Raw genomic sequence first — 26,552 nt, 5'->3', positions numbered from 1 at the left:
GCCTCCCTTGCCCTCCCAGCTCTGGATGCCTTTGTGCCACACTCTAACGGGCAATTATAGATCCCTCCTTGTCCTATGTTCTTTTCAGATTATGATTCCATGTGTTCAGTGAATGCACAGAAGGTGGGGAACAGGACTGCACCTGTTGGCCTCATCCCAACCTTTGCATGTTCAGCAAATTGGCCAAAAAGGTCCAGCAGACATCAACAGACATGCACATGCATAGGATATTCCATGGAAACAGGAATCTTGTGTAATCAGGATTCCCAATTGTGTACAAGACCCTATGTGCACACAGCTATATGGACATAGAAGCCCCTTTCAGAGCTTCCACCAAACATGTGGATGGGGTGGGGTGAGGTAGGGTTAGCAGGCATGATCCTGTTCACCCCTACATTCAGTTAATAAGGAAGGTCCACTCGCACATTATGTTCAACAGTCATACGTGTGTACAGTGTACATAGGTACAGATGTTGAATGCAATACAGAAGTACACTCCCTTACTGTAAACAGAAGTACACTCCCTAACTGGAGAGGAGAGCTGGTCTGGAGAGGAGAGCTGGTCTTCTGGTAGCAACATCACTTGCCCCCTTAGCTTAAGCAGGGTCTGTCCTGGTTGCATATGAATGGGAGACTAGAAGTGTGAGCACTGTAAGATATTCCGCTTAGGGGATGGAGCTGCTCTGGGAAGAGCAGAAGGTTCCAAGTTCCCTCCCTGGCTTCTCCAAGATAGGGCTGAGAGAGATTCCAGCCTACAGCCTTGGAGAAGCCGCTGCCAGTTTGTGTAGACAATACTGAGCTAGATGGACCTATGGCCTGACTCCATATATGGCAGCTTCCTATGTTCCTAATGGTATACAATGACTATGACAGATATGACAAATATTTATATACTTTTGCTTTTCAACAAAGGTTCCCAAAGCGCTTTACAAAGATAAATAAATAAACACATTGCAAATTTTCAAGATCACTCGGTATTCTGTTATTCATTGACAAATGCATGGAATAATAATACTCATAATATAACCTATAGCATCTTCTGTACCGAGAATGCATTGAATAGTAGTCATGAGAAACAAGTAAAAAACAGATCAGGATCTACTGGTTGATCAATGGATGATTTATAGTAGATTGGCAGGAGTTTATGCCTTCATACTGCTCAACTACAGCACCAACAAAAAGGCTTCTTTTTCTAAATCAGGCTCTAAAACATCTCTACATATTAGTGTAGATGTGTACTTATATATGCAAACCATCCTTGTATATGGCTCCTGGGGTGCAATAGGTAATTGACTCCACCCTCCTGAACAAACATTTTACATCTGGCTCCACTCACTAAGCCACTATTTTGATCCTAGCTCCAGTTGATGGACCTTCCTATTGTAGTTTAAAAAAAGAAAGAAGATCCTGCAACCCCAAAAGCCCTCTTCAGACATTAATTGGCAAAGTGGCGCTCATGCTTACAGTGCCAAAGGTGGGAAGGAAGTCCCGCCCTGGCTCTCTCACTCATCCTCTCTGGCCAGCCACTCAAAGTTATGGCTCCATTTGTCTGAAGGGGGAACTGTGATGGCTGGCACTTCCATGAGCAGCAGGCTTGGGCAATCCCCTTGGGCAAGATATGAAGTAGGTTACAGATGCCAGGATGCCAGAGGGAAGAACAGCTCAGGAACCCGACATAGGCAGTTTGAGACAACACAGAAATGGATGGTAGTACCAACTTGCGTCAGGAGCGCACACTCACTGGGAACTGGCAGTCCATGCCAACTTACTTTCTGGCGGTCATCTGAACTCGCCCATACAGTTCAAATAGATTGCTGCCAGCCAGTGGTTACTTTTTCAAGCATGCTTCTCTAAGAAGCTGCACTTCTTTGTTAAATGCTACAGGTTTTTCAAAATTATCAAAAAGATTTTTTGCCTTACACATCTAGGTAGGCCTGAAAAGCTGGTACTAACCCTGTATACCAAGCAAGTAAAGATGATGATGATGACAAAGACAAAAACAACTCACTGAATATATTGATACTGGCAGATGTCCAAAGCATTACAAAGGAATCACTTCAAATTAGAATGATGATTACCATTCTGATTAAGATTTATTATACTTATTCACCTTAATTGCTTATTGTTCCCAAACCATTACTTTCAGGAGATTAAAAAAATTAGCATACCTTTGTGGTTGCACATTTAAGCAAACAGAGAAAATTAAATGACAAAGCCACTGATTATGGCACAGGCTCATTTAAGAGCCACTTAACAGTCCTTGAATTGCATGGGGAAACATCTGTCAGAGCATTGGGCCACATGCACCTCAGCATTCGTTGATTCAGTCTGAATGAAAGCATTTAAGGATGGATGCATTTACAAAGCCAGGGAACGGAGAGAAGAAGGGGAAAGCATTCACCCACCTCTTCACAGTACTTCAGGTCAACTGACTTGCCATCACTGCGGACACAATCAAGCATTCTCGTTTTGATCCCATTACCGCAGACAGCTTTCTCACTTAGCTGACATGTACTCCAATCTAGAAACGAAAGAGACAGGACAGGTGGCAAGTGAAAAAAGAGCTTTTTCACTGCATCAGATGGACTAAATATTATTTTCTCCACTTAAATATTTTTTCTGTTTCACTCATAATTCAGATTAATAATAATAATAATAATAATAATAATAATAATAATAATAATAATATGGGACTTCCGACTACAGACAAACATCTGTCACACAATACACCAGATATAACTGTAGTCGAGAAGAAAGAAAAACAAGTCAAAGTAATTGACATAGCAATACCAGGTGACAGCAGAATAGAAGAAAAAGAAATGGGGGGGGGGGAGACAAAATACAAAGATCTACAAATTGAAATTGAAAGGCTGTGGCAGAAGAAGACCAAAATAATCCCAGCAGTAATTGGCACCCTAGGTGCAATTCCAAAACACTATGAAGAGCACCTCAACACCATAGGGGCCACAGAAATCACCATCAGCCAACTACAAAAAACAACTTTACTGGAAACAGCCTACATTTTGTGGCGATACCTATAACAACAACAATATTGATAACAAAATTCTGGCATCCCAGGACCTTGGGAAGGACTCGATGTCTGGATAAAACAAACCAGTCAATAACACCTGTTTGTGCAAACAAGAAATAATAATAATAATTATTATTATGTGACTCGGTGGGTGGGTGACTCGGCAGTTCCTGGGGTCAGCTGCCTAGCTCTGGGCTTTATAGGAATGCTGCCTGTGACTCAGTCCCCTAGAAGCCCAGCAGAGGAGTGAGAAGACCATCATCTGCTTCCCCTTCAGTGCTGCTTGGGGTGAGAGACTGAGTGTGTGCTGTTGGCTCCTTCTGCGACAACCTGCCTGCTTCAGCTTCCCCCTGTGAGACTGCAGCCTGCTGCCTCTGGGTAACATCTGGGGAGTGTGTGCAGGACTAGGGCCAGGGGTGGGTGACTCAGCAGTTCCTGGGGTCAGCTGCCTAGCTCTGGGCTGTAGAGGAACGCTGCCTGTGGCGGTGAGCCGCCACCAGCGGGATCGCCACTTTGTGGGAATAACGAGGGCAAAGGCCAGGCTGTTTGGCTCAGGAGCCCTTGTGGTGTGTGAAGGTGGGTGGGTATTTTAATTTGGCTTCTGTCTAAAATCCTGGATGAGTTTAGTGTGTCTGGGTCTATCTGAAGATGTGGAGACAGGGGATATATCCACTGACTATGGGGCAGCTATTTCAGTGGTGGTGGGGAATAGAAGAAGTAACGTTGACAGGTCAACAGGCCATTGTAGGGGATGGGAGATCAGAAACTTAATTGCTGTTTCCCCTTGTGGCTGTCCTGCCAGCTCTTTGACCTTGGAAAGCAACCCACAGCAGGGTTGCCAGAACCTAAGGGGTATACTCGTGGGTCAAATGGGCCATAAACCAGAATTTGGTTTTTTAAAAGCCAAATCTGGCCACCTAGACCCACAGTGCCTCATCTTGCTCCTTTGTAACGCCAGGTTGGCCCAGAATAAACCTGAAATCATCCATGATCTGATTCTGGATGAAGGGGCTGATCTGGTATGTATTACAGAGACCCTGGATCATCATATAAGGTGATGATTTCAGTTTGTGACCCCCTGAGGATGTGGACAAGTTGCATGGAATGGTGCGGCCTACCACCTGCCCTCTTGATCCTTGCCCGACATGGCTTATAAAATCTGGCAAGGAAGCTGTTGTTGAGGTTTTGGTAGAGATTATAAATGCTTCTCAAACATTTCTCAAACAAATGCTTGCTTTAAGGAGGCAATCATTAGACCACTTCTGAAGAAGCCTGCCTTGGATCCCTAAGCGATTACAGGCCTGTCTCCAATCTTCCATGGCTGGGCAAGGTGATTGAGAAGGTAGTGGCCTCCCAGCTCCAGGCGGTCTCGGAGGAAAATGATTATCTAGACCCATTTCAAACTGGCTTTCAGGCAGGCTATGGGATAGAGACTGCATTGGTCGGCCTGATGGATGATCTCCAATTGGGAACTGACAGAGGGAATGTGACTCTGTTGGTCCTTTTGGATCTCTTGGCACCTTTCAATACTATTGACCATAGTATCCTTCTGGAATTTCTGAGGGGACTGGGGGTGGGAGGCACTACTTTGCAGTGGTTCCGCTCCTACCTCACGGGCAGATTCTAGATGGTGTCTCTTGGAGACTGTTGTTCTTCAAAATCTGAACTTTCGTATGGTGTCCCTCAGGGGTCCATATTGTCTCCGATGTTGTTTAATATCTACATGAAACTGCTGGGAGAGATCATCAGGAGATTTGGTGCAGGGTGTTATCAATATACTGATGACACCCAAATCTATTTCTCTATGTCAACATCATCATCAGGAGAAAGCACAATCTCCCTAAATTCCTGCTTGGAGGTAGTAATGGGCTGGATGAGGGATAACAAACTGAGGCTGAATCCAGGTAAAATGGAGGTACTTATTGTGCGGGGTCAGAACTCGGGAGATGATTTTGATCTGCTGGTTCTGGATGGGGTCATGCTCCTCCGGAAGGAACAGGTACACAGTCTGGGGGTGCTTTTGGATCCAAATATCTCCCTAGTATCCCAAGTGGAGGTGGTGGCCAGAGGTAGTTTTTATCAGCTTCAGCTTATACGCCACCTGTGTCCGTTTCTTGAGATGAACGATCTCAAAATGGTAGTACATATGCTGGTAACCTCTAGGCTGGATTACTGTAATGCACTTTCTGTGGGGCTGCCTTTGTATGCAGTCCAGAAACTGCAGTTGGTTCAGAATGCAGCAGCCAGTTTGGTCTCTGGGTCATCTAGGAGAGACCATATTACTCTTGTGTTAAAAGAACTACACTGGCTGCCGATACATTTCCGGGCAAAATACAAGGTGCTGGCTATTACCTATAAAGCCCTAAAAAGCTTAGGCCCTGGGTATTTAAGAGGATGTGTTCTTTGCCATGATCCCCACCGCCTGTTAAGATCATCTGGAGGGGTTCGCCTGCAGGTGCGGCCAACTCGTCTGGCAGCTACTTGGGAATGGGCCTTCTCTGTTGCAGCCCCTGGACTTTGGAATGTGCTCCCTGTTGAGATAAGAGCCTTCCCATCTCTTGCAACTTTTAAAAAGGCACTGAAGACACATTTATTCACCCTGGCTTTTAATTAGATATATGGTTCTAAATTTTTTTAAAATATAAAATAAAAATACTGGGTTTTAAATGTTTTAAAATTTTTAATGTTTTAAATGATTTTAATTGTTAAGTGATTTGATGTTTTAATCTATTTTAATTGTAAACCACCGAGACACGCAAGTTTTGGGCAGTACAGAGATGTAATAAATCAATGAATCAATCAATCAATAATACCTTTCAACAAAAAAAGTTCTCAAAGTGGTTTACATAGAAAAAGAAACAGATGTTTCCCTGTCCCAGTAGGGCTCACAATCTAAAGAGAAATACAAAGGAGACATCAGCAATGCTGTGCTGGGGATGGAGAAGGAAAGTGCTCTCTCCTGCTCAGTGTAAGAGAAGCACCACTTTAAAAGCTCAGTTAGCAGGGGTTAGGGTTCCTAATGTGCCTTTGGACTTCCCATGGCAACCTAGGAGGGCACTGCTTGGGAACTATAGCCAACAAGAAAATGTCTTAATGTTTCCATATTGAAAAGAGCAGAAATGTGAAGAAAATGGAGAAGTGTGTGGCTTACCATCTACTAGAGTTCTTATCTATCCCCAGTACCTGTCACATTGTAGTCATAGTGGTAGCAGTTTTTGTTCAGGCTGCAGGGTTCTGTCTGCATGGCGGGAGGACAGGCCTTTCCTTCTTGAGGCCGCCTCATGAGTTCTGCTGAGCGCTCCCTCACATTGCTTCCATTGCACGGCTAAGAGAGCAAACCACAGATTACTTCACTGTGATACACACAATAGTCTTTAAAGCAGGGCTATCCTCAGATGGGGCGTGAGGCCCGGGGCAAATCCGCCAGTGCAGGGCCCCCTTCCAGTTAATTCTAATGGGGGGGTTAAAAAAAGCAGAGCCCAGGGCAGTCACCCTGCTTGCCATGCCCTAAGGACAGCCCTGCTTTAAAGCACATTTTATTAATTCTTTGTATTGAACAGATGCATGAAAAACAACACTTTCATCCTGTTGTGTAATTTTAGTATTACAGTTAAGCCTATCTGAAGGTCATGCCCTGTGACCTGGAATCTGTTGTTCCTAATGCCTCTCCTTCCCTCCTGGGCAATGCATCTTCCCTATAGATGCAGTCCAAGCACCAGCAACTCTGAAATATTAGTTTCCCCATGGCATTTCTCTTCTTCTTCTCCTAACATCTTCTTCCATGAGGAGTGTGGAAAGGTGGGAGGGAAGGAAAGAAAAAAAGAGGGAGGTCTCCTTCCCTCCCTTCTGTCACTTACCCCACCGCCAAATGCAGGTGACAGATAAAGGGTTTGGGGGACCCACAGGTGTGTTTGCGCGCGAGGGCAAAGTTTAGAGCTCATGTGGTGAAAATGGCAAGTACATCTGGAAATTTCATGGAGAAAAAGATAGACCTTTTCTGAAGCAGTCTCTGGCATTGCTTGCTGAAATCTTGATTGAAATCTGAATTGATTCCTTTTATCCATCATTACAACTGATTACCTGGTGTTAGGCATAAACACCACCATCACCTCTTTGACAGCTTCAACGGTCTGACTAAACATTTGTTGGAAAAAGACTGCTGGACAAAGTGGAACTTAGGGCTGATTTTCAAATCATATTCTCAAGCTGATTTTCAAGCAGGGCAATTTTCAAGTCCTTAAACAGTGACTATGTTTTTTTAAAACTAACTGTTGTCTTACCAAGGAACACCTAGACCACTGGCCCCATTCAGACATCACACAGTCTTCTGGGCATGGCAACGTGCACTGTCTAGCACCGAGAGGCATCTCCTCTTGGTCACAGAGGTAGTCTTCAACAATGTCGGAAGGACCATCCACGGTGTTTTGCATGCATCTGGAAAAGTAAGGCCATGTCTTCATATATGTGCTCTAGATTTTCTTAGGCTTTTTAGAGCAGGATGCAGAGGATAAGTATAGCAGACGTATCACTAGAAACATTGACATTTGTGTATGATTTATACAGCAGTGTATATCAATCAATATAAACATAATTTCACAGCCCAACCAAAAATACAGGTCTCTGTCTAAGGAACCTACATTTTAAAGTCTAGTTGGTGGGCGGGGGCGGGGTGATGAGGAGAAAGTGACGGAAGAGGCAAGGATGACACTATATAAATGTGAGAAAATGCAGTTGCACAAATTTAGACTTCTTGAGGCTGGGGATGCAAGAAAGCAATCCACATAATTATTCTAAAATTTGACAAAGCAAACTCATAACTTAACAACCTAGAAACAACAGTTATACAGATGCAGAATCCATTTTCTTGCCTCTCTTCCTCCAAATATGTTAAGCCTCTTTTATTTTAAATACATTAATTCTGCACGTGCCCACCTATTCATTTGGCACCTTTTGTTTACTCTTCTCCCCAGACCCTGCATGAACCCTGGATATGTCAAAGCCAAAGAGCTGGTACATTTTGTCTACTATCTCTGATCCAAACCCCAAACACAGCTTCAGCTATATATTTGCCACATGAATGAGCAGTAATTCTTGCACAAGTAGTATGCAACCTGCTGCTGGCTGTAATAATGTGTGTATCAGTGTCAAAGGAATATTAACAATGATTTTAGCAGGATTGTTTCTCCTACTTTCCTTCATTTGTGTCACCCTCACTTTCTTGTCTGGCTCAGATCCCACGGTAAAGCCATTTCAATGAAACCTGTGCAGGAGAATGTTTCAACAGATTGTGTCATTTACCTGCTACTACATGTGATAATTGATAATAAAAAGACACTGAGCCGGTTCTCACGATCGGTGAGACCCGGTTTCTTTGAGTGAGTGGGGAGAGTGGGCTAAGCCCACTCTCCCCGCTCACGATTGGGGCAGTAGCCCTGGGCGATCCGGCCGCCCACACGATTGCTGGCTCTGTGGTGGAGCTGGTGGGGGCTGGGAGGAGTGGGGGCCGATTGGCTCCCGCAAGCTGCAGCATGCCCTGCACAAACACAGGGCATGCTGGCGAGACCTCCGGAGCCGGGAGGCGGCTTTTCACCTCCCCTCCAGGGGTCTCCTTGTGAGTAGGCACAGCGCGAAGCTGAGCTGTGGCTACTCACGATCCGATAGCCTGGCTTTGTGGAGCACTTGCAAACCAGGGCTAAGGGGCGGGCTACTTGAGCAGGTTACCCGTTCAAGAACCACCAGGCTCGCAGCCGAGCCCGGTGGTTCTCATGACTGAAGAAAATTGGGCTAGCGGAGGCTAGCTCGATTTTCTTCAATCATGTGAATAGCCTCACTGGCTGACATCCAGACTGAGCTGCACTACGGCAAACATGCTGCACTCAAGCATGGATATTGTGCTAGCTACATCCTCTAGGTTGGGACTTTGAATTCCAGACTAGTGACGCCATGTCTTTTCAGAGGATTTATGGGTCTGGGGGCAGGTATGAAGTTAGGGCCCCTCTAAAAGGATTCATGCATGTGTGTACAAAGTTGGGGGGACCTTATGTGAGAATTGCCAAATGAGGTGCATCTGGGAGTTGCACATGTTGTTTGTCTATATCCCTACATATTAAAAAATAGAGCATGTCTGTTGTCATGCTAACACAGAGGGTTGTATCCCTAGAGAATGAATCCTGACCAAGACCTACTGAAATTAATAGGACTAAGATTAGGAATGACTTTCAGTGGTACTTCTCTCCTTCCCAGGAACAATCTTAGGGATAAGCCAGGTTGAGCACTGACTGAAGGCTGGCGCACATATTTCGTTTTGAACTGCTATTATGAACACTAGCAACAATGATATTAATTGCTAGTAATACATTAAGGATCACCATCCAATTATCTGAGATGCAACTTGGACAAAATAGAAAATATAGAGCCATCCAAAGAGAAATCAGAATGCAAATTCCTCCATTTCATTCTTCCCATGACACACTTGCATTATGGCCAAATTTGATTCTACACCTAGAAGGGACTTAAAAGTCATTTATTCCTACTCCAATGTTTTCAATCTATTGTATTACCAATTATCACTAACCTCAAAATTTTAAACTATCAAGGTTGAAAGTATTTTTTTTTAATGAGATTGGTCTATGAAAACAGGACATGGAGAAACTCTGCCTCCGCAAACTGAGTTAGAAGAATGATCTTTACAAAGTAATTTAGTATTCAGCAGGTAAAGGTGTGTCTATCGTTTAATCCCAGTGGACTGAAATTCCAATCTTTGGAATAAATAATAGATTTTGTTCTAAAGCTTTGATGGTAGAGCAAGAATCCATTTCCCTTTTAGGCTACCATGTCAAGCAATACTCCGTTTTCCATGAGCTGGAGCAGAGCTATAGGGAGACTAAATTATTAGTGGGAAAAAGAATACAGATGGACCTCATTATCCATGGCGGTTCCATTTTCAACTGGAACCGTGGATAACAGAACCACAGATAATGAGATATCGGAGCTCTTCTCATGATCAGTGAGAAAGGCTCAGGGGAGGTCTGTGGGGAGAGCGGGTTTCACTTACCCGCCCTGAAGACGATCAGCCTCCTTTCCCTGGTGGGCATCACCTGTCCAGATGACAGACTGTGCTCCTGACAGCTCCGGGGGTTAGGGTGCAGGGACATGCCACTGCGTGTCGCCCCGCTCCGCCCCCAGAGTGGTGCTGTTAATGCGTGGTGCTGTTAATGCACCATGCAAGTACGCGGTGCATTATGGGAAGCCCCCCTCTCTGGGGTTCCCACAGTGTGGCAGCCACAGTTGCAAGCAGCTGTGGCTGCTACACAACCAAATAAATGAAGTTAAGGGAGCGCTCGCTCCCTTAATCTCATTTAAGAGGGTGGCTACTTAGGCAGGTTTGCCGGTGTGTAGCCACTGAGATTGGGCTCAATCCCGGTAGTTCACACACCGTGCAAAACCGGGCTGGGCTCCCTTAGCCCGGTTTTGCATGTGCCTGTGAATAGCCTCATTGAGTGAATGGAAACTGAGTGGTTAGGTTCCTGAAGGTTAAAAAAAATGGGGTAAAGGGCTGAAAAGGGCACAAATAATAGAAATAAGATGTTGTACCATGCTCTGCAGGTCTCCAGCTGTCCAGCATTGTCCCCCAACCCCCCAATTTCTACAATTTACCACAAAAAAATCTCGGGGGGGAGGAATATATAAGTATATACATAACAAACAAGCCACAAAATGGCTCCTTTCAACAAAACAGTGTCCAGAAATGATCTTGGAGGCCATTTCTGGCCACCTAGGAACCATGGTCACACTGATTTAAAACAATTGTTCCCTGTATATACCAAGGTTGGGTCTCCATTGCCTGACCATGTATATGCAAAACCACGGAAGACGAAGTCCACCTGTACCTGATTTGATTGCTACTCAAATAAATTGCACCTAATTTCCATTGGTGACAATTTGAAGCTAGAATATTACCTTCCTCAAATAAACCTTTATAATGTCAATTCCTATTAAAGAGCTATCAAAGAGCTGCACTGTTTTAAACATAACCTTGTGAGACTTTCACAGCTGAATAATATACCTGTGGCAGATTGAAATGAACTTTTGGCACATGTGCAAATGGTCCCATTAGTAAAGTCCTCATTAGGGCACTTGCCTCTTGTCATAATTGGGTCCCCTAACATACCAAAACACCATGACTTGAAAGCCATGCCGCAAATCTTTCCAACTGTGCATGAAACAGCAGAAGCATACCAAACACACACACACACACACACTGCCCCACAGAACCTGGCAGAAAGAGGAACAGCTGAATACATTCATTACTTTTTGTGCCAAGAAAGAATGGATAAAGGCAGCAGCAAGAACACGTGGCAGGGGCACAAAGCCCTTCTCTCTGCCTACCAATGGCTATAATGATGGCTAAGTCCCAAGGTTGATGTTGGGTTTATATCTGGACACATGTTCAAATCACTGGAAGACTATATCTGGGCACATGTTCTATATTTTATCCAAGTTGCATCTCAGAAAACCGGATGGTGATCCTTAATGTATTACTAGTAACACACCAGTAGTTATTCAGTTGTGTCTTCAGTGCAAACGGTGCAGATCAGGTTTCATGCTTTATTGAATTCAACTCAACTCTTAATCGGAGCACTGACCACCTGCACACCATACAATCATGTGAAGGAGGAACAGGAGCAATCCTCATGCCAAATGCTAGTAGGCTGCATGAACCAGCAGGTTCAACATGGATGTAGGGCCATTGTTGCACCTGAAGGTTAATGGTGCACAATAGGGAGTTGCTCATTAATGAGTTAATATCTGTGTCAGTAGCTCCTAGGAATTATAGCTGGAAATTACCCAAGCATCTATTGCTATTCAGGGAAACTAGGAAACAACACTTTCCCCTTTATGTTCATTATGCACTGGGAACTCACTGAAATCAGTCTCTAAGAGCTTTAAATGCGAACTCCATTAATCTGGATCCTTTCTCATATACAAACATCTGTGCTAATGTTAGAAGTAAAACAAAGTGAATCTTGGTCTATAAGCATTAGCACAACACCATTTCATTGTGAAAAACTCAAGATGTAATGTGGTACTAAGCACAGACTGTATTCTTCTGCTGCAGCTTGTTATTCAACAGCATGTTTCTTTGTTTGGTTCAGTATCTTTAATGTTGCTGGGAATTTTGCTAAATTGTATAGCCCAATAGTATCAGAAAGTATCTGAGAATAAAGGATTGCCTCAATGACTGCCAGAGCTGTCTGTCAACACGGCAATGGGAACAGGAAAGGGCACACAGCCATCAGTGTTGTACATTCAAAGTGCACACAAACTGGAGCAGAGCTTTGGCCTCACCAAACAACAGTCCATGGCTCTACAGGGAGATGTGTTTGGTATGTTCAAAAAACTTTTATGACTTTCAGCATGCTAAACCCACATGGATTTTCATGAAAGTATCAGGCCCACAAACCATCCCTATGAGCTGACTTCTTCTTGGTTCAACATTTTGTAGAATAGGGTGGTCAACCTGGGCCTCTCCAGATGTTGCTGTACTACCACTCTCAGTCACAGTAATTTGCAGCTGGAGATGATGGGAGCTGCTGTCCAACAACAGCTGGAGTGTCTCAGGCTGGCCACTCCTGTTTTAGACACAACTGTGAATTCATAAGAACATAAGAACAACCCTGCTGGAAGAGACCCAAGGCCTATCTAGTCCAGCATCCTGCTTCACACAGTGGTCCACCAGATGCCTCTGGGAAGCTGACAGGCAAGAGCTGAGGGCATGTCCTTTCTCCTACTGCAACTCCCCTGCAACTGGTATTAAGAGGCATCTTGCCTCTAAGGTTGGAGGTAGCCTATAGCCCTCAGACTAGTAGCCATGGATAGACCTGTCCTCCATGAATTTATCTTAAAACCACCCAGGCTGCTGGCGGTCACAATACTTTGTGGCAGAGAATTCCATAGGTTGATTATACACTGTGTGCAAAAGTACTCCCTTTTGTTGGTCCTAAATTTCTTCGCAATCAGTTTCATTCCTTTTCTCATACTATTTGTTCCAAAGTAGATTGCTTTGATATAGGGATGTAGGTGGGGTTCCATCCTCAGGAAGTGACAGTTTTAAAGTTCAACTCACCTCACTTTTCTGGTTTGCACACCCTCTCCGCAGTTCACCTTTAAGTCCACATTAGTCACTTTGCACACACTCCATGGTTCGGTGACACCTATATACTGGCTGCAGTCACTGTGGCATGGGACTACCTCGTAGACCTGGAACGCGCATACACAGGATTAGCTTGTTTCACACACATCTGCACAACTGTAATTTGGAATCCACAACACCACAACTTTTATTTACAGTAATATTGCTTAAAACACAAGCTGCAAGTGTGGAAAAAATAAGTTTAGGTCAACGTTAGGAGGCATGCATTTGGAATCAGCATGGGCAAGCAAAAGAATAAGAAAAGGTTAACCCATTTAGCAACGTCTATCTTTATTCACTCCTCCTTCTGGCTGACAACTTTGCCCCCATTAACACATGATTTCTAGTCTTCCAGCAGAAGACTGTGTTCTACTTAGGTTTGGGAACTGTGTGTGCTCCCAATTTTTGGTTGTGTGGGGAAGCAAGGTAAGAGGAAAACTTGAGTAGAAGTGATTGTCTGGAAGCAAGGTAGGAGGAAAAGCTACACAGTTTTTCCTCCTACTTTGCTTCCACACAATGAGGCTATTCCCACAACTCCAGTAGTCGTGTGCTGCAACAGAGGTCACACAGCTCCTGGCAGTAAACTGCACCAAATACCCCCACCCCTCATTAATCAAGGTTAGCGGAGCAAGCGCTCCACTAACTCCATTTCCCTGATTGTGAGTCTCCTGGCACGGGGGTCTCCCCAGAATGCTTGGACTTCTGGGGGCTACACAGCCCCTGATCCCCCAATCAGCTCCGTGAAAGAGCTGGTTATCGTGTGGTTGGCCAATCTGGCCGCCCAGGGCTAGGCTCAGGATCATCTGCAGGGAGAGCAGGTCAAGCCCACTCTCCCTGCAGAAGCCCTGCAGGCTCTCTGTGCTGCTCGTGTGGAGAGCCTTAATCACTTCTACCCAGGTTTTCCTCCTACCTCGCCTCCACACAACTGAAAATTGGGAGTACACACAGCTCCCCAATCCAGGTAGAACACAGTTTTTGATTGTGTGAATGACATTTTGGCATCTGATAATGGCTGTGCTTGACATCTAGGCTGAGACAACCTGCTTGATAAACTTTTGGCCAGCCTAAACTGCCTCTGGGAAGCCACCCCAAGGTCTACTCCCACTGGCATATGGATGTAAATTCCATTGCGGGGGGTGGGAGGCTCATGGCTGGTGTGGGCCTCCTTGGTCAGCTGCCCCAGCATTGAGCATCACATCCCCCCACCCCTGACCCACTGCTTCTGCTGCCCTTCATTACCACCCATTTGTCTGCCCTTTTGGTCACTGCTCACTCTAATGTGCTTTTCTTCTGGTCAGGAGTGAGGCTTTGAGCTGCTTGGATGGGGGCCCACCAAAGGCAACATGCTGAGAGTCCTCCAAAACCTGGCACTTTGGAGTGGCTCCTTATTTGGCCTCAGGGACTACACATCCAGGTGGCCCGTAAGACTGAGAGTCACTGTTCCAAACTCCCACTGGGTTAATTTATGGCTGACTCCCATCTAGGTGCCAAACTTTGTAATGACTGGTTGTAATAAAATTGTGACCTGTTTTTCATTCCGATTCCAAGCATGCATCACTCTTCCCTGCCCTCTCCCAATGCAGACACAAACGAAGCATTATATACTGTATAGCCGGCGATGGTTATATGTGCAAAAGCACTGCATGTAGCACATGCACAATCTCAAGGAAAGGGCAAACAAACAAGGCATACATTAGGGAATTTGATCTGGAAGCATGCGTGAATGCTGTGCATCTGATTCACAGACTCTTACCTGGGCCTGGGACAGGTGTTGGCCATGAATGCAAGGGAACAAGCAAAGGTAGACAAAAACATGAGTTAGGAAGCAAACAGTCACTCAAAAGTAGGCATGAATTTGCTGTGCTGATTCAAAGGATTAAAGTGATACTCCTAAGAGCAAAGTTCAAGGTAAAGATTTGGTTTCCACCTGTTCCTTACACGGCAGGAAACTAGGTCCTGGAGCAACCTGGTGAAGACCTTGTGCAGATATGCTGGGCTGATTGCAAATGAGAAGTTAGGTGCTTAATGCTTAAAGTCTGGATGTATGTATTAAAAGAAATCTTTCAAACTGTGCTTGAAACAGAAGAAGTAAACCAAAAAACCCTGCCCTCCTCGCCAAAACCAGGCAGAAAGAGGCACTCTTGGCAATGGTGGCACCAGGGGAAAAAATGAGGGGGGCACAGAAGGGGCAAAGTGCATTTATGGGTGGGTGAACTGGTTCCCACATATTAGATTTCTAAAATAGAAATGGGGGATTGATGGGGGGAGCCACTTGGGGGGGGGGCTTGCCCTCCCATGCCACCCCCTTTGGAGCCACCCTTGACTGTTGGATACACTCATACTTCTTGTGTCAAGGAAGAATGGATAAAGGCAATAGAAAGAAAGCCACTGGGCCATTTGGGCTTGTGCCCAGAATCACTTTAATGCCTTGGATATCCTCCACACCAGGGGTTCTCAACGTTGGGTCCCCAGATGCTATTGGACTTCAACTCCCAAAATCCCCAGCCCCAGTGGCCTTTGGTTGGGGATTATGGGAGTTGAAGTCCAATAACATCTGGGGACCCAGTGTTGAGAATCCCTGCTCCAAACTGCCTGAAAAGCTGGGCGTGCTGTTACAGTAACAGCCTCAGGGTGGTGTCACCCGATTACTCTTAACAGCCCCCTACCCTGCACACTGCACAGCACCAGCATTCTCTGCAGGCACCACCCCACCCCACAGTGCAATGGCAGCGGGCATCCTCCTCCTGCTGACTGCGTTGTACGTGGGCTCCCAGCTTAGGCTGGAACTTTCTGCAATCCCTGCATGTGACGCTCAATGGCAGGAAGCAGCACCTTCCTTCTTCCACTCCCTCTCACCATGAGAAAAGTGGTAGCTTGAAGACAGAATGCTGAGCTTGCTGTCACTGACACAAGTGGAGGTTTTTGTGGGGGGGGGGCAAGGGAGAGCAAAGGCAACCCTTTGTGGAGGACGATGGAGTGAGGATCTGGCTGCTCTAAAAGACAATTTCAGTATTATCCGTTTGCTCTCCCTGGGAATATTTGGCTTAGAAAACTGGAAGCATGCTGGATTCCTTTAGAGAGCATAAAAAGATTTAATTATGAAGGCGGGGGGAGGGGGCGCTATGGTCCTGAGCACCCTGTGTGTCCAGGCCCCAGAGCTTTATGTACCAATCAATACCCCTGGTTTCCGCGTTGTTTTGGAAAGGAAGAGGGACTTAATGGTTGAGTAATGAGTTGAAGCTGTGGATTAGTGGCAGAGCATCCGTTCTGCATGGAGAAAGCCCCAGGTTCAAACCCTGACATCTCTGGTCCAAAACTCTTGCCTGTAACCTTGGAGAGCTGCTGCCAGTCATTATAGACAATACTGCACTAGAAGGAGCAATGGTCTGACTTGGTAGCAGGCAGCTTCCTATGTTCCTATGAACTCTGGCCTTCTTGGTTCTGGTCGAACACACTAGTTCTCGTGTGGTGCGTAGTCGATAAGAGTATTAAATGTACATCAAAGGCTATGGCTGGGATTCAAACAATCCGATATGCATGCAGTGGCTGGGGGTAGAGGTGACCGATTTCCCCTCTCAGCAGCAGTCCTTGGTGCCTAATGGAATGTTGCTCCAGAAGGTTCCCTGATTTTTGAGCCCAGCTTGTTGGGAAGTGCAGGGGGGCTGCAGGGAGAGGGAGAAAATCCCCCATGCATGGTGCTTTGGCTTCTGGTCTACATTTCCTCCTCCAGCAAAAATTAATACAAAAGCAATAATTAACAAAGTATTCAAATTGTGAATTATCTCCCCCCCAAATGATTGCATTTGTTTTTTACAAGTTACTAATCTATTATTGAGGGGACCTGGTGTGCAAGTTTAGAGGACACAAGAGAACACCCAAAGAGCTTCTTTTGAGCCTGTACAATGTAGAAATTGGCAATATTATGCATTACATTCATGTTCCACTCCTCCCTGGTTGCTTGGGGCAGGAAACAAGTATTTAAGAAAAAAACACAATAAAAAAGAATGCCCAATTAATATATAAATTAAAATTACACCCCATGCCAGCTTAACCTTCTAATCCTTACATTTATGTTTCATAAATACTTTGTGTGGGCTGCTTTTATTGCAAACACGGGCTCATATTCAGCGTCTTGATTTCCTTTAAGCTGGAGATAAGGTGTAGATTAATTACACAGCCGTAGGCAGCTGTCTGGCCATTGGCACAGGCTGCATGTGTTGGATTTCCATGCTTGCAGATTTAAAGTAAAGTGTATTTAATATTAAAGGATACAGTCCCTAAGCTTTCCCTTCAGCCCTTCAGCACACCCCTCTCTCCATGCAAGGGACAGGTTGGCATTTGTTATTAATTCATTGCTGCATCCAGACTGGCAGTTTAATTCTGCTGTATGCTACAGATCATTACTTGGGGAGATGGTATAGCATATACTGCATTTTGTGACTTGCATCAGGAGTCTCCCAGACTTGGAGGTGGATAAGGCCTCCTCCGGGGAAGTTACACAGCTAACTGGGCACAGAGGCATCTTTCAAAGTGCTGATTTGCTTTTGATTTTTGATTTCCATTATATTAAGCGGTGGGGGGCGGGGCAGGGGGAAACTAGTCCTTTTCAGCCCCAACACTGCAGCTCTCCAGTGGCTGTTGGTGGTCTCTCCCTTGTATTTCCCTGACCTTTGCAGACAGGGAGCCATCTCATTATTCATATTCTATGGAAACCGCTTTGCAAACTTTTTGTTGAAAAGCAGTATATAAATACCCACTAAACCTACTTAGGATCCAACTAATGGCGCAGTGGGGAAATGACTTGATTATCAAGCCAGAGGTTGCCGGTTCGAATTCCCACTATTTCCCAGCCTATGGGAAACACCTGTATTGGGCAGCAGCAATATAGGAAGATGCTAAAAGGCATCGTCTCATACTGCACAGGAGGAGGCAATGGTAAATCCGTCCTATATTCTACCAAAGACAAAGACAGGGCTCTGTGGTCGCCAGGAGTCGAAACCGACTGGACGGCACACACTTCAACTTTAGACCTACTTAGGAGGCTTTGGAATGCGCTCCAGTTGAAATAAGAGCCTCCCCATCTCTGACAACTTTTAAACGGTCAGTCAAGACACATCTGTTCACCCAGGCTTTTTATTAGATTTACAATTTTATTAGTTTTTAACACTTTTAATATGTCTTAAGTTTTAAATTGTTTTAATGATTTATTTTTAATTGTATTTTTATTGTAAACCATCCAGAGACATAAGTTTTAGGCAGTATAAAAATTGTCAGATAGATAGACAGATAGATAGATAGATAGATAATAGTGGTAGTAGTGGGGGAAGGGGAGAAATAAACCCCAGCTGGGGCCCCTTGCACTGAGGATGGACTCCCCAGGAATCATTGCCCTGAACTTCGGGAGCTCACCCCTCCCACTGGAGCCCCTTCAGAAAGATCCTGAAACATGGGGGATCCAGCGCCCCATGGCTGGCCCTCTGATCTACTTCTGGAACTCCCATCATATTGCCCAGGACTCAACAAGATCTCCAGCCAAGGCTAAGTTCCAGCATCAATGGCAAAGTGCCAACCTGGCAGCTCGGGTTGTCTCTCCCACTACACCTACTTAGGAGGAAGAGAGACCAGCTCAGGAACTTGCCACTAATCTGGCCTCATCTCAAGTTTAGGAAGAGGTGAAACTCCAGTTCTACATATATATCCAGCACCTGCAGCCTGACCTTTGCTGGTGCAACGGCTCCACTTTGGAAGCTCCTCCTAGATCCAGCTAGGGCCATAGCTTAAATTGCTCTTCAACAAAATCTAAAGAAAATTCTCTTAAATGTTTTGTCTGCATCTTTGGATCCAGCTTCCAAATTCTTCCACCAACTTGAGTTCTGCTTGAGTCTTGCTTCAGCCACTGACTTAAGACTCTTGCCTGATAGACTCACTACTTGTTATTGTGCTATTTTACCACCTGCTATTTTACCACTTGTACTATTTTACCACCTGACCACAGCAAAATCTGTTTCAAGCTCTGCCCCTGCAGGGAGCTGCATAACCTCATTCCTTTCAACAAACTATATCACATTTGTCAGCATGGGTATATGTATGCAACTGTGCAAATGTACCACCACCCACCCCCACCACCCTAAAAACCCAGACTGCTATTCTAGAAGGAGGAGGAATGTATTGTCGTTGTCGTCATCATCACCATCATCATCATTATGAATATGATGTATGGGAAATATTTGAAGACTAATAGTATAACAAGAAGAGACAAAAAGGTGCTGGTCTTGATGAACCCTTATAATGAAAAGGTACATCTAAAACTGAGCCACCTAATGGTACAGCGGGCTTGACTTGACTAGCAAGCCAGAGGTTGCTGGTTCGAATCCCTGCTGGTGTATTTCCCAAACTCCTATATCGGGTAGCAGCGATATAGGAAGGTGCTGAAAGGCATCATCTCACACTGCGTGGGAGGAGGCAATGCTAAACCCCCTCCTGTATGCTACCAAGGAAGACCACATGGCTTTGTGGTCAATAGGAGTTGACACTAGGGATGTGCGAATCGATTCGGATACAAATCGATTTGTACCCGAATCTAGCTGATTCGGGTGATTTGGAGACAAAATGAATCACCCCTGTGGTCCATTGGCTAGATTCGGGTACAAATCGAATCGCGGCTGATTCGATTCAAATCGATTCAGGTTTCGGATCTGTCCTTTTAATTCCGCCCGATTCCCAGCTTTCATTTAAAAAAGAAAACTAAGCTAAGCTCTAGCCCTTATAGAAGTGGAGTTATGGAGCAAAATGTGTGGTCACTATTTTTCAAGTGTTCGGATTCTTTGGTGTATAATAACTTTCACTCAATGAATCCTTATGAGGATTCATTACACACCTTCATTTCTTCTATTCATTTTGACTGTCTTTTAGACAGTGCCAATTGTCAACTGCCATGTGCCAACTACACCCCACTCCCACCCGCAAGGTAGTGAGGTACTACTCAGTTTAAGTTAAGTGCCTAATGGGTAGAAGCTACCACCCAAATTGCAGAGGGATTGGGCAAAGGGCTGGTTTTTGGTGAATTGTTGAAGTTTTCCATAGGAAATCATGTAGGTTTCAGCAGCCCCACAAGTGCACTTGGGGGGTGCTGGGGTGGCCCAGAGTGAGTGGTGGTGTAGTGAACAGAGGGTGCCAGCCACCCACATGGGTATCTAGCCCATGGGGTTCAGGGTTCTGTTGTTTCTGAGGTGTTCTGAGTGTAGATTCTCTGGTAGCAAATGAGATTTTCAGTACAAACTATGAATCCACTCTTATTTGCTACCATAGAATCTACACTCAGACCACCTCAGAAACAACAGAACCCTGTATCCCATGGGTTAGCAACCCCATGGGAGTGGCTGGCACCCTATGTGCACTACACAACCACTCACTCTGGGCCACCCCAGCGCCCTCCAAGTGCACTTATGGGGCTGCTGAAACCTCCATAATACCTTATAGGGAAAAACCTTAAAGATGAGTAAACTTCAACTATTCACCAAAAAAACAGCCCTTTGCCCAATCCCTCTGCAATTTGGGTGGTAGCCTCCACCCATTAGGCACTACCACCTCACCACACTCTTCCACCCCAGATCCCAGTTTATGCCTCAAATCTGCCTCAAAGACACTAAACCAACAATTCACCAAAAATCAGCCCTTTGTCCAATTCCTCTGCAATTTGGGTGGTAGCCTCCACCCATTAGGCACTTTACTTAAACTGAATAGTACCTCACTGCCTTGTGGGTGGGAGTGGGGTGTAGTTAGCACACGGCAGTTGACAACTGGCACTGTCTAAAAGACAGTCAAAATGAATAGAAGAAATGAAGGTGTGTAATGAATCCTCATAAGGATTCATTGAGTGAAAGTTATTATACACCAAAGAATCCAAACACTTAAAAGATAGTGACCACACATTTTGCTCCATAACTCCACTTCTATAAGGGCTAGAGCTTAGCTTTTTTAAAAAAATGAAAGCTGGGAATCTGGGGGAATTAATAGGACAGATCCAAAACCCGAATCGATTCGATTCGGCCACAATTTGGATCCGAATCGAATTTGGGGTGATTCGGATGGGTCAGATTCGGATCCAAATCGAATCAGGGTTGTTTTGATTAGGTTATAAATCGAAACACAGAAAATCCGAATTGCACACCCCTAGTCGACACCAACTTTTACCTTTACATCTAAAACTGTAACACAGAGAACACTAGCTACCACAGGAGGGCAGCAATGTTGCAGAAAAGAAACTTCACAGTTGAATACAGTACAGACATTTCTTTTCAAGTCATCCACTGTTCTTTATATCTGAAAAATGGGAATTTATTATGAAGCACTGTGAATTAGTCTGAAAGCAGAAGATTTGGTATCAGCTCCTCCTATTAAAGTATCGTTTCCCCCAGATTTCAACGCCTTTCCTCAGCAAAATTACCCTTCATGCTCACTTGTGCTTGGTGTTAAATTGGATTACAAACTTGGTTTATTAGCTTTAGTTTAACACTTATTATGTTCTAAACTAGAACTAATTACATCCTCTTAAGTGGAAAATCAAATCAGCAGACCATTTCCTTCTGTGTCTGCAAAATGTCAACATGATCGCTTTTAGAAAGTGTACATCTTATTTGGACGAGAATGGCCAACATTTCTCCCCTTTGCTTCTCTTTCCTCCCATGCCACAGGAAATTTATGGAAATGAAAATGGGAGCCATTTAATTTAAAACGCAGATTAAAATGCAGATTAAATAAAAATATAAGATGGACATAAAACATATGAGAAGAGCCACAAACACGGTTTCTATCTATTTAATAGCTTTGAATAAGGAGGCCCAATGTTCATTGCAAGTCTAAAGCTTTAATTGGAGGTTGAACCATCCAAGTATGATGTTTCATCTACACTCTGTGTTTCACTACCACTAGGCATCTTTACGGACCTGTATGAGGAAATGCCCTCATCTCCACTATTTGTCCAAACATATAAAAGCAAATTACCACACAAGACCAATATACTAGGGTATCACTCAGATAATCTTGTTTGATTTGTCAAATGAATTTTGATTGATTATTCAATTCATCAAATCTGCTTAAGTCTGCATAGGATAAAAATAATAGTTTTGAGAAAGAAAAGTGTTCTGGCTGACATCTTGACTAACACAGTGTGGTTATGCCAGGAAGATGAGTCTGTGCTGCAGAGAGTTTCCCGACTACCGCTGCACCCACATGTGCAGTGGGGGGAACAAATTTTGGCAATCTCCTCTGCCTCCAGAAGCACCCTGTGTCACCTGAAAATCTGTCCCTGAGGGTAACGCAACCCACAAGGACATGTTTTCAGGTGAAACAGGGCACTTCCAGAGGCAAGAAACTCCCCAACGTTCGCTCCCCCCGCCACTGCACATGTGGATACAGTGGCAGTGGGGAGGCTCTCTGCAGCATGGAGTGATATTCCTGGCATGTCCACACTGCATTAGTCAATATGTCAGCCATTCTGTTTGTTTTTAGATAGTATATGTCATAGGAGGGGGATCTTAGCATTCCCTTCTGAGTGAGAGTGATTATCTCATCTAAGACAATGTATAGCCATCTGCAATTTTTATAGACACATATTAAAAACAATTAATATTCTTTACAAACATGTATTGCAAACAATAAATTAGGAATCCCTTTTATTTAAAAGCTCATAATCCCAAAGGGAAAAGGTGAAGAGACCTTCGAGCTTTCTCCTGAATAATTTGAAAAATAAGCAAATTATTAAGTTACTAGTGTTTTTTAGCCCGTTGGATAATGGGCGCTAGTGGAGCTGTGCGCTCCAGACCGCCGCCACCATTCCCCCTCCCGCCACCCAGCACCGCCCGCGGCTCCGCCGGGCCTGACACCCACCGCCGCCCGCAGCTCTGGCCGGGCCCACCGCTGCCCGGGCCCACCGCCGCATCGTTTCCTCCGCCGCCTCATCCGGCAGCCATCTTGGGCGGCCAGAAGCAGCCACCCCAAAGAAGCCGGGTAAGCGGCAGCGCGGCCAGGCCTCGGCCATGGCTTCGCCACCGCCTCGGCCAGTGTCCCCCGCCACTGCTTACCCAGCTTCTTCGGGGCGGCCGAAGATGGCCGCCGGGTGCTGGCAGTTGTGTCTCCCTGGCTCTGTTCTGGGCATGCGCTCCGCGCATGCCCAGAACAGGCCAGGGAGGCACGGACACACACTTGGTGTCCGTCCACGGACGGACACCAAGCGTTTTATTAGAGAGGATCAAAGTGAGATACAGACACCATAGGCCGACTTAGAAAAATATTTTGTCCTCTATTGGATGCTACGTGTATTTTGAAGCTTGTGAAATCTTTCGAAGGAGTTGAACTCTCTCATTCTCAATCAGGCTTTGGAGTGCAAAATGAATATTGATACTGAAAAGCAGAAAATAGGAAATTACCTGATTGACATGATCCAACTTGGGACAGGGCCGTCCACCATTGTAGGGCTTCTCTCTGAGCCATTTAGATCTAACTTTTACTCCGCTGCCACAGGATTTACTACAGCGAGACCAGTTGGACCACTCACTGAGCTTGCAATCTGAGGGACATGGAATGATGCAGGCTTCTTCAATATATCCTGAGTGAAGAGAAATAAAAGCACAATGGAAGAATGTAAGATGAGGCTTGCTGGATCAGATCAAAGGTCCATCTATTAGTCTAGGATCCTGCTTCCCACAGTGGCCAACCATATGCCTTTGAGAAGCCCACAGGCAAGGCATGATGGCAACTGCCTTATTCTGTGGCTCCCCAGAAATATTATTTAGTGGCATCCTGATTCTGAGCATGCAAACCCTATACAGTTGTTGTGGCTAATAACCATTGAAAGACCTATCCTCTCATGATAGGTCTTGGTGGGGTCGTGTCAATTTAGCACACAGCTGCTGTGAAATAGGCCAATTCCATGCTAGGGATCATTAGGAAGGGGACTGAAAATAAGAATGCTAGTGTTATAATGCCCTTATACAAATCTATGGTGTGGTCACATTTGGAGTACTGTGTTCAGTTGTGGTCACCATATCTTAAGACCTGGAAAAGGTGCAAAGGAGGACAACCAAGATGACAAGGGGCCTGTAGCACCTTTCTTATGAGGCATGTCTACTGCATCTGGTGCTCTTTAGTTTAGAAAAGCGGCAACTATGCAGAGACATGATTGAGGGGTATAAAACTATGCACAGAATAGAGAGAGTGGACAGAGAGAAATTTTTCTCCCTCTCTCACAACACTAGAACCAGGGGTCACCCCATGAAACGGAAGGTTGGGAAATTTAGGACCAACAAAAGGAAGGTTTTTTTTCCACACAGTGCATAGTTAATCTATGAAATTCTCTGCCACAAGATGTGTTGACAGCCACCAGCCTGGATTGCTTTAAAAGGGGCTTAGACAAATTCATGGAGGACAGGTCTATCAATGGCTACTAGTCTGGTGGCTATGGGCCACCTCCAGCCTCAAAGGGACGATGCCTTTAAATACCGGTTGCAGGGGAGAAACAGCAAGAGAGAACGCATGCCCTTGCCTCTTGCCTGTGAGCTTCCAAGAGGCATCTGGTGGGCCACTGTGTGAAACAGGATGTTGGACTAGATGGGCCTTGGGCCTGATCCAGCTGGGCTATTCTTATGTTCGGGCTGTAGCTCAGGGGCAGAGTATCTGCTTTGTGTGCAGGAGGTCCCAGATTCAATCCCTGGCATCTTCAAGTATAGAAAGAACCCCTGTCTGAAATTTTGGAGGAGGTGTTGCCAGTCAGTGCAGGCAATACCGAGCTAGATGGACCAATGGTCTGACTTGTTATAAGGCAGCTTCCTATGTTCCTAAGATTTTGTGGTTATGCTCACGACCGCAGGAAAGCAGGTTAAGGAAGCCCAGCCCGCTTTCCTGCAGTTGTGGGAACCACCAGGAGCCACGCAGCTCCCTGCGGTTAGCCCGCTTAAATCCCCCCCTTAAAACAAGGTAAGCCTGCTCTTCCCGCAGAGCCCGGTAAGATTCTCCACACTGCTCGTGTGGAGAGCCTCTTTGTCTACTTCCCCGGAAGCCAAGTAAGTTAGTAGCAGCAGATTCCATAAATTCATTATGCATTATGTGAAGAAGTATTTTATTTTAAATATGCCAAATAAATAAAATAAATAAAATAAATTTTGTCTCCCCTGCATCTATTGCCAGTCAGTGTCATCGGATGGCCCATGGTTCTAGTATACGCATGCTTCTTTACATGGTATATGAGAGTAATGTATGTTTCTGTACATGATGTCCTCCTTCCCCACTAAGGTTTGCCTACACAGTCCAATGTTAATGAAGACAATGCTTCATCGTTAGGACCATGTTGCAACTCACTTGGAAAATTGATACATGTACCTTGAAATTGTGCTGAAGTAGCATCTGAGCAAATCTCATGGTACCTGTTTAGGATTCATGATCCTCAGACAGCTACATTCCTGACAGTGTAACTGACACCACCCAATCCCTTGCTAGATCACTCTCACTCCACAAAAATACATTAAATAAAATCTCTTGCAGACCAGTCTGCCAATGTACCCTTTCACTCTTGAGTCAAGGGCTGTCTGTGATAGTAACATATGTTCACAGTTACTAGCTAGACCAAATGTTCATGATCCTCTTGAAACCACTGAACTTAACACTTTGCATGCCACTGAGGCTAAAAGGAGAGCATGATCTGCCACATCAGTGATCTGCAGATTAACCACCATCTGCCCTCAGAAGTGCACAGAGTAATTGCTCTGAAGAAAATGCAGATGCTTTGTTATGATAAACCAGGGTTAAAAGATGATGGTGGTGCTACTAGTTAGGCAATCGGCAGTCCCCGCAATCCTCAGAAGAACTGAATCCTCAGAAGACAATGTTTTTCAGAAGACTATGCCACACATATATGCTTTGCACATGTTTGGTATATAAAATATGCAAAATAGTTACTTTCTCTATCAACCACACACAGCTGTCGCCAGATATGCCAACCTATCCCTGCTAAACCCCTCCTAATGGGGCAAAAAGGCACCTTTTAAGTGGTGGACCTCTTATATTCACAGAGGGATAGCAACTATCCTTATCCAGCCCGGCGTAACATCCCTCCAGGAGCTATTGCTGGGGTCTCCCTTGTGTTTCATTTTAGACTGTGAGTCCCTTGGGGATAGATTTTCTTATGTAAACCACTTTATAAACTTTATTGATGAAAAGCAAGATATAAATATTCTAAGTAATAAATATTTTAGATAACAACCACGTTTGCCATTCATTCCTGCATGGTAGTTAGGCCATATGTGATTCAAGCATCTGAGCTGCAAACAGCTATAA

The 26,552-nt window shown here is 45.0% G+C and overlaps 1 protein-coding gene across 11 annotated transcripts in view; it reads right to left on the bottom strand.

Moving 5' to 3' along the window:
- Positions 1-26,552, bottom strand: part of THSD7A (thrombospondin type 1 domain containing 7A) — a 424,790-nt gene that overhangs the window by 34,668 nt on the left and 363,570 nt on the right. For all 11 annotated transcript variants that reach the window (XM_053259796.1, XM_053259795.1, XM_053259797.1 and 8 more), the window contains 5 exons: positions 23,651-23,829; positions 13,158-13,291; positions 7,312-7,465; positions 6,215-6,356; positions 2,406-2,521 (listed from right to left, as the gene is read on the bottom strand). In XM_053259796.1, coding sequence (XP_053115771.1) covers positions 2,406-2,521; positions 6,215-6,356; positions 7,312-7,465; positions 13,158-13,291; positions 23,651-23,829 — 725 coding nt within the window. The remainder of the gene's footprint in view (positions 1-2,405; positions 2,522-6,214; positions 6,357-7,311; positions 7,466-13,157; positions 13,292-23,650; positions 23,830-26,552) is intronic.

This window comes from Hemicordylus capensis, chromosome 6 (genome assembly GCF_027244095.1).
Source record: "Hemicordylus capensis ecotype Gifberg chromosome 6, rHemCap1.1.pri, whole genome shotgun sequence".
Classification (NCBI taxonomy): domain Eukaryota; kingdom Metazoa; phylum Chordata; class Lepidosauria; order Squamata; family Cordylidae; genus Hemicordylus; species Hemicordylus capensis.
The sequence above is the reverse complement of the archived record's forward strand: the minus strand, read 5'-3'. Positions and strand labels throughout refer to the sequence as shown.